Source organism: Megalobrama amblycephala, linkage group LG14, assembly GCF_018812025.1.
Source record: "Megalobrama amblycephala isolate DHTTF-2021 linkage group LG14, ASM1881202v1, whole genome shotgun sequence".
NCBI classification, from domain to species: Eukaryota; Metazoa; Chordata; class Actinopteri; order Cypriniformes; family Xenocyprididae; genus Megalobrama; species Megalobrama amblycephala.
The window spans coordinates 24142198-24151460 of NC_063057.1; the positions used below are offsets into that span (position 1 = coordinate 24142198).

General features: G+C 37.2%; 1 protein-coding gene across 1 annotated transcript in view; it reads right to left on the reverse strand.

The window, feature by feature from the left end:
- Positions 1–5642: 5642 nt before the first annotated feature.
- LOC125244368 (tripartite motif-containing protein 16-like protein) overlaps positions 5643–9263 on the reverse strand; it is a 9276-nt gene continuing 5655 nt past the window's right edge. The window contains exon 5 of the mRNA XM_048154460.1: positions 5643–6530. Within this exon, the coding sequence (XP_048010417.1) occupies positions 5980–6530 (551 nt within the window). The 3' untranslated portion in view covers positions 5643–5979. The remainder of the gene's footprint in view (positions 6531–9263) is intronic.

A 9263-nucleotide genomic window follows, 5' to 3' on the forward strand; every position in this document is an offset into this window, starting at 1 on the left:
TTTAAGTATTTTAGAACTAAGGGGTACCCACATGGAAAGAACCTATATGTGGATATATGCGCATATATGAAACCTATATGCAGTGTATATGCACGTATATGCTGCATATATGCACATATATGATAATATATATGCTGCATATATGCGCATATATGCTGCATATATGCGTATATATACTGCATATATGCTGCATATATGCGCATATATGCTGCATATATGCGTATATATACTGCATATATGCGTATATATGCCACATATAGGCAAAATTGAGGTGCATATATGTGCATATACAGGAAATATAGGTCTCCTGTATTGCTTCTTCATATCCACATATAAGCCCTATACATACAAGATATGTCTTCTATATAGCTAATGGCAGGATCTGGTCATTTTGTAGCTCATATCTCATTTTTGACTGTCATACATGATGCCTAGCTCATATTTTCTATTATCAAGGCAAAAACTAAGAATTAACGAAAAAAATTATGCAAGAACTTATGTATGTGCGAATGTAGCAGTTATGTATTTAGACAATTATTTTGTGATTCCACTTGCCATGACCATATTTGGGGTTTCCTGCCGCCATGCTGACTTGGGGTGTTGACGCACTTTGCTGCTTCCCAGTCTGCATGAGACATCACAGCGGTAGGTCGCACAAAGTTTTTGCGGTGATTCAATTAAGGCCATGTTTCATGTAACAGCTGAATTCACATGATATATTTGTATGATTGTAATCCAAAACCCCTCTGTGATGTACATTCAGATGTTTCGTTGATTATTTTTCTTTACTTAAGTTACTTTTAATATCTCTCTTTCTCAGCGTTGTGCGTTGCTGCCGCATGCTGTTTGTAAGCTGCACAAGTCCTCATATATTGCCATTTGTGTTATACAGAATAAAGTGAGGACCTGATGGCAAGATTTTTCGCAGTCTGTCTTTGATTACGACACAACGCAGAAAACACACCGCTACACGAACACGTGAAATTGGTCCCACATGGAAAAAACCTATATAAACATATATGTTTCAATATAGGTTTGATATAGGTTTTTAATATATGTGACATATATAAAATTGGCCGTTTTCCTATATTATGTGTACATATATGTACATATATGTGTATATATATATATATATATGTGTGTACATATATGTGTACATATATGTGTGCATATATGTACATATATGTACATATAATATAGGAAAACGGCCAATTTTATATATGTCACATATATGTAAAACCTATATCAAAACCTATATTGAAACATATATGTTTATATAGGTTTTTTCCATGTGGGTACTTATACTGTTATGATAGACAACAATCTGTAACTATATGAAACAAGAGGGTAACAAGCTCCACTTTAATTTATGGCCCGTAATGTCATACTTACCCTGTAACTACATGAAACAAAAGCATATTTCCCCATGTATTAATAAAGATTGCAATAGTTCTTTCTACTTTCCTTAACTTTATCAGTGCATTTTCTCGCTAAATTGCTCCCAAATGTAAGATTGTTGTCTATCATAACAGTACAAGTACCCCTTAGCTCTAAAATACTTACAGTATAAATAATTTGATATTTTCCTGGTTGTTAACCCTTTATTCTCAAGACTTTACATATTGTTCCCCTATACTTACACATACTTACTGTATAGTTACACTATAATTATCGAAAGTTATGCTGTAAATTCATTGTAATTACACAGTACTTTCCGGGCTGTATTAATTTAAACAAAATTCTTAATAATAGTTGTTCACGTAAAATTGTTTGTGTGTAGTGGATTAATAATAATATTGATCATACAATTATATTTTTACTATATAGTGACCTTTAATTTGGAGTGACTATATTGCGTTGGATGTGTCAGTGTCGCTTAGCTCACATCTGATTGGTCCAATTTCGGTTTGAGATCTCTGAACCAGAACAAAACCTGCCCCAGAGCAGGTTAGCCGATCAGCCAAGCTACTTTCATGGTACATAAACCCCAGGATTGCCGCAAACTAATCTGAAATTTACCTGGCCAGCCAGCTAATCCGGCTTCATGGTACAGCCCCAGGTGTCAGTGTAGTAAATATTTACAATCCTTTAGTTCTAGTCTGGGTATTTGGTTGCAGAGCAGCTATTTGGGAAATTCTGTAGCCAGAAACCCCCATGCAGTGCTGGGTGAGTGTCTTAAAAACACTCGCACAACACTGTGTGTATGCATTGGCTTCTAATTGTCTAATTGTGTAATTGAGGAGTGTGATATAATTAGTCTGGTGCAACTTCACACATCCAACAAGGTGCATGGAATAAAAGCTGAGTTATTTTTGAATAAAACCCGCAACACTTGTGGCATGGAGGGATCAGAAATAAACAAAAAACTGGAGCCAAAAGATCAAGACTTTATTTTGCCAACGCGTTTCAGCACACAGGCCTTTGTCAGGGCTAAAAAAGCTCTTTTTTTTTTTATAACCAGTGAAGTTCAAACAGAATGGCAGTAATGGGAGCTGAGCAGAACTCTAGCAGCTGAGTTTTGTATATAATGAAGCCTGGAGATGGAGCTGACAGGTAAACCAATAAAGAATTAAGGCATTGCTAAAGTCGAGACGTGAAGATGTGAATGCATGTATCAGTGTTTTGGCATCCTTAAGGCTGATGAAGGGGAGAAGTTTAGCAGCCAAGGTGATAGAATTGAGCTTTTGTTGAGTGCAGACACAGTGGATCCACCTGTTCATTGGGTGGGGGATATACCAAACATTTCATAACACACCTCTCCATGATATGAGGGGTTTATCTTATTTTAACTTTAATAAAATGCTTCCATTTTCACTTTTCTACTGTCCAGTGACAATTCATGAAGAAAACCTGCCGGAAGCCTACTGTTGCTATAGTAACCAGCACAACTTTAACATGTAATAACTGATTGAAAGATAAACAGCGCATTCTTATTTCAGTGTTGTTCTACAAGCAGATGACACTTTAAAATCAGTCAGAGCTATAGAAATGTATATTCATATTTCAGTAGCGTGCAGTGACTTCTTTATAAATGAGACGGGCAGTGTTTTTGAACACATCTCTTGAATAAATGATTGAATGACAAACAATTTCATCATTCACTTTATTTGAAGCATCAAGTTACTTTCAAAAGCTGCTTTACTCACTACTGTAGTGTTTATATCTGAACTATAAACTTTTATATACTTCTGTGAGATTTTTAATCATTGTAAGACAGAAATAATGATACTGTGATGTTAAAAAGACTGTTTGTGAAGCTGTTTCATACCTGTACATGACAACTGCTCTCTCTGGCTCAATGGCAGCGGCGATAGACAGAGACGAATCGTTGACATTTAGGAATAAAATCACATCAGTGTTTGAGATCATGATCTTTTAACGATTAATCATGCAGGTCGAACTTATTGTATAATATAATAAATATATTATACGTATAGTGTGATAAATACTTGTATATTAAATATAGGCTACTATAATACTATAATAATACTATACTATAATAAAATATAACTATTCTTTAAAAAGTAAGATGAAATGAAATGCAAATTAATAACAAATGCATATACTATCATTAACAACCTCAGATAGTTACAGTATGTCTGTCTTTAACAGTTTATACGTTTTCGTAAAAAAAATACATTTCTCTATGGAGAAATTTAAATACTATTAAGATAGTTTCAGTTATGACTTCCCCATTTGATTTAGTGTAGTTAGTTTTGTATCAAATACAATGTGATGTTCTGTGATCGAGATCTTGCAGCACCAGCACATTTTTCAGTTTGGACGGAGTACTTCGCGGACAGCTTTCCCTGCGCATGAAATCCCCCATATGCCAGCAAACCAAAGAGAACGCAGGATAATGATGACGGTACATAACAACAGAGTGTAGGCACCAAAGCTGCTGTGGATCCGCTTACCCGAAACCCTCCATAACTGGCAGATTTAAAGAAAATTACCGTTGTTTGGTAAATAAATAAATGACGGACAGTTACATATGTATTACCAACATTTTATCATGATAATATAGTACACATCAAACAAGGGAATTTTTAGTTAATATTAATTAGCGAGTCCACAGACTCATTCTCTCCAATGGCTTGGGAACTGGAATGAAATAATGGATTCTGAAGGAACACACTCTGGACTCTGCAGTGTTGTATAGGATGGACAGGTCAGGAAACTGCTCAATAAAGGATTGCTCTGCATATTCAGTCCTCTTCTGTTAAGAATGGGTCGATGCTAAATGTTGATGTCGTGGTCATTTAGGATTGCAAAATCTGATTGCTAATAATTCCAGGAAGTCTGTGGGCATTCCATGAGTCCACTACTCTTCCTACACAACTCTGGCAGGATAAATGTATGTGACAAAGTTGTTACAGCTCCAGCTCTCTGACAATACAACAAGTGTGTTTATTCCAGACTGCTTCACAACAACATCCCATAAAACCCTGAAACTGTGATATTCCTCTGATCTCCTATTCATGAAGACAAACATGCCACATTCTGTGAAACCCACAATCAGAAAATTAAACTACAGTAACAAGAAATAAGGTAACATAAAATATAAAAACACAAAATGACATGAATAATAATAATAAAATGAATAAATGCTAAAATGTGTAAATTAAATACATACATGACTGATGATGATAAATGATTATACTGAATATAAAAACAAAGAAAATAAAGCACAACACAGATGTATGGTTGATGTAACACACACACACACACACACACACACACACACACACACACACACACACATTCAGGTTTTTGATCCCCAGATCCTACATTTACAGGAATTGATCAATAAACTGTGGGATTGATTCATTCTCTTCAATCTGTCTTAATTCCCTTGACTTTGACATTCTGTTCCTGTATTTCTTTCTTTAAAGAAATCTGCAAATTCAGTCTCCATTTGTCTTTTGAGATCATCTTTGAATGTGTTAAATTCAGTTTTGAAAGTCTTGGATTTGCTGGTATTCATCCAGACATGTTTGCAGTGAGTCTCAGTGTGTCTCCATCTTCTTCTGTCTCATATTTCCTCTTTTCTCTATTAGATTCCTTGCCTGTTTTTCTGGGTTTTTCTTGCTGTCTATATCTTGTTTCTCTCACTCATCCTTAAACCTTCTCTGACTTTTATTATGGAGTTTAGTGGGATCTAAAGTGGGATAGAAGAACCTAAACATGATATTTCAGTGACAGAAGTTCAGGTGTAGTATTAATGTAATGAAGAGACTCTATAACATCTCACTGTTACTGTCATGATCACCTGTATGTCTCTGTCTTCATGGACTCTTAACCAATAAGGTTCATTCTCGTGTGTTACGCAGCACGTTTGAGCTTTTGGAAGAGGTTTGTTCTGGTGTGTTATTCAGGTTAGGTTGAGCTTCTGCTTATGTTCAGTGATCAATGTTTACATGCGAGTAAAAGCCTAAATTAAATGTGTTCATCATAATAATCGCAGAAATATTAATAATTATCCTGACGGATCCAAACTTTATAATGGCAGTGATAGGGATCAATGAGTATGAGCTGAAGAAAGTGCTTCCATCCATAAAGCTCAGATGCGTCAGGATATTTATGAATATTTCTGCGATTATATTCATCAGAAAGAAGAAAGTCATATACACCTAGGATGAGTTGAGGGTGAGTAAAGCTTGGGGTAATTTTCATTTGAAAGTGAACTAATCCTTCAAGGGTTTGGATCGAAATGGGGGTGAGTAATTAATGACAGGATTTCCATTTCCACTAACCCTTTAAACCCTCAGTCATCTTATGTTCATTGTCTTCTGTTAACGTTTCCTGCTGGTGTTTATCCCTGATTTTTATTAAATATAAGTGTAATATAATCTTTCTCCATCAAGCCTCTTATCTTGGATCATCTAGTCAACCCAGCGTATGACAGTCTGAATTCACTGATTTATCATGAGCTCAAAGCATTATGGGTAGAATCTCTCTACAGTCTGTTCTGATTCATCAACACAGTTTCACTGATGATCCTTTATAAACCCAAAACCCAGGATAGAGCGGTTGAGTGAATGTGGTCTGGACTGTGTGGATGAGGTTCATTGTGTCTCCAGAGACGCTGTAGAAGGACAGAGTTCCTGCACTGTGATCCACATACACTCCTACTCTATAGTGATCCTCCTCATTCACTGTTCTACTGATGATGGGCTTTACAGGGAGTTCAGTCTCTGTGTTATTGTGTATGAATGAGTATTTGTCAATAGAGTAGATCAAACTCCAGGACTGATCATTAGATCCAAACAAACACTCTTTACCCCGTCCCTTCCTGTTGATGCTCTTATATGACACTGATATAGACACATATTTCCCCTTCCACTCAATCTCCCAGTAACAGCGTCCACTCATACTCTCTCGACACAACACCTGACGATAATAATCAAATCTGTCTGGATGATCAGGATACGACTGATCTCTGCTAGCTAATTTAATCACTGTGTTCCCCTCAGACAGACGGAGCCATTTTTGTGCTGTGTTCAGATCCAGGGAGAGCTGATGGGAATCTGATGGAGATAAAACACATCACAATCAGGAATTATCAATCTGATCTATTAATGTACACCATAAAAAATATTTTTTTTCTACTTGTTAAATTGAATTAAAATGAGTTAAAATTTACTGAACATTTTGCCTTTACTTAATTTTATTGTGTAAAAACTGAAGTTTACTTAATTCATTTGTGTTGGAACTACCTGAATAATTAGTGTTGAATTAACTGAAACTGGGCAGTTGATTTTTAGTTCCCTGCATGCTTTGCACAGGTCTGGATCAGGAGAGTAAATGCTGAAATTAAGCGTTATTTCATGTGTTTTTGAGGGAAAGACCTGTTAGTGTGACTGTATGTTTGACATGTAAAGGGTTTCTGTTATATTAGTTTTTCTGCAGAAGAGTGTTTGTGTTCTGGCTGTGCGAGGCGACATGACAAACATCATGTGTGTTGCTTCTCTCAATGAGCAATAACTGCTCATACCAGTACTGAGATTATAGTGTCTTCTTACTTCCTTATTCTGTATGTTACATACAATAATAATTACCATAAGTGTCTTTAGCATTCGCTAGTTATTATGTAGAACAGGAAATGATAGCACCAGCGTAAGCTCTACTAGGAAGACTAAAATGCCACGTCATTTATTCATAATAACAGGTCTGGCCAATCACTGCTTGACACCTGGAGTATAAGAGCCCTGAATTCTCTTTCATGTTCACAGTTGATGATGCTGACGTTCCCTTCCCAGCATGGGATACAGCTCATTTAAAATTTGGCCAGACTTTATCATAGTCAATTAAATTACTGACATATTTTAATACAAATGTAAGCTTCTGTGAATGACTGCACGTTATAGGCCTATTATTGCAACTATATAGACTAATAGTAATCACACAAAAAATGTTGCCGGCCATTTGATGGTCCTACTACAAAGTCAAAACGCTAATAATTTTAACGACGGAATTTTTTAAAATGCTTCAGTGTCATTTAAATTCATGTCAGCCTATCATTCTGAATGTCACTGAGCTGTCACGGCAATAAGAGTAAAAACTCATGTTTCAAATTTCAGAAGCATGCAGATCCTCTCTTTATGGATTTCTTCAATCGTTTTCGAATTTCGTTTCAGAAATCATTTTCATTGAAGACTTTCCAGGCCTATCATTTAAGACACGGCTGCAATCTTCATCACCATTCTGGCGTCATCATGACATTAGCCATTTCATCTCAGCGATATGTATTTTCATCATTTTATGCACGTTGATCTCGCTTGGGTGTAGAGTTGTACTCTTTTTAACTCTTTTTACATACATCAATGTCAAATTTGACAAAGTGCAGTCGCAAATTTGTTTGAGACCGAACACTCATGCAACGTGAACACTTGTCGTGCATGTTTGCATTGTAACCTACAGTGCGTTGCTAATGATCCACATAACGAGAAGAGATATTTAATGACAAGCTTTTGTCAAACTAGCATCTAATGTTGAAATAACTTACTTCTGCTATCTGACATGGCTTTGTGTCATTATGAGGTGGAAACAATATTATGTGTAGTGTTCTGTGTGGTGATAAAGGGCTATGTCACTTTCATATTGCATTATAAACATGTTTTATTCTTGTAAAAAATATCTGTTATATCTGGAGGAGCACAAATAGACCATTTATATTAGCCTAGTAATCGTGTGCTTTTTGTGTTCATATTTTCTCAGTTAATTTATCTTTATCTGCATTAGCGTTACTTGTACCAGATTTTCTAAGCGTGTGTGGAAAGAGACAGTCTATTTCTACAGCTTCAGATTATTCCCAACAAGACACAACAAGTATGTATCAAAGCTGACAGCAGCACTAATTTATTTCCATACTCGACTCGACTCTGTTACAATACAGACAAGTCGGAGACTGGAAAATACAGTTAATGATTGTTTTTTGAACACACAGCAGAGTATACAGAAGTGCAGGTAAGTTGAATGAAGATCTTTAAGTGAATGGTGAGTGATATATGAATGATACTGTCCTTTTGTGTTCGTAGTGATGATGATCCGGGTGATGGTTGTGAGAGATGAAACAGAGAAGACATTAGATGACTCACACACACACTGAGAACACAGGAGAAGACTTGGAGATGCTGGAGACAGGTAAGTAGTTCAACAGGAGTCCTTGAGATAAGCATGGAGGTTAGTCCCTAATGCGAATGAGACCGGACGGTGACTGAGTGTGTGTGGTGGCTGATTGGCATGCTGATTGGGTGCAGGTGCATGTGATCAGTATTTGGGTGAGGAAATGCACTGTGATTGGACAGTGGTGGAGCCTGGCGTGTCTGTGACAGTGGGCCAATGAACCTGGGACTCAGCTTCCGGCAAAGCAAGGCACAGTCTGATGTCTCTGGTCAACAGCCAGACCTTCTGTCCTGGTTGGTATGCTGGAGCATTGGAATGGTGAAGGTCGGCTGTCATCCGGCATCTGCACAAGACCCTGTTGCAGTTGGTGGTGTGCAGAGTCCCAGACCCTCTCGCTCTCTCGGAACCAGTAGTCGACTGATGGTAAGTCAAACAGTTCCCCTGACCAGGGGAACAAAGGGGGTTGGTAACCGAGTATGCACTGGAATGGAGTGAGTCCGGTGGAAGGTTGTCATAGGGAGTTCTGCGTGTACTTGGCCCAACCCAGGAACTGGTTCCAAGAGTCCTGGTGGCTGTGACAGAAGGTACGGAGGAAGCGACCAATCTCCTGGATCTTCCTCTCCGTCTGCCCGTTC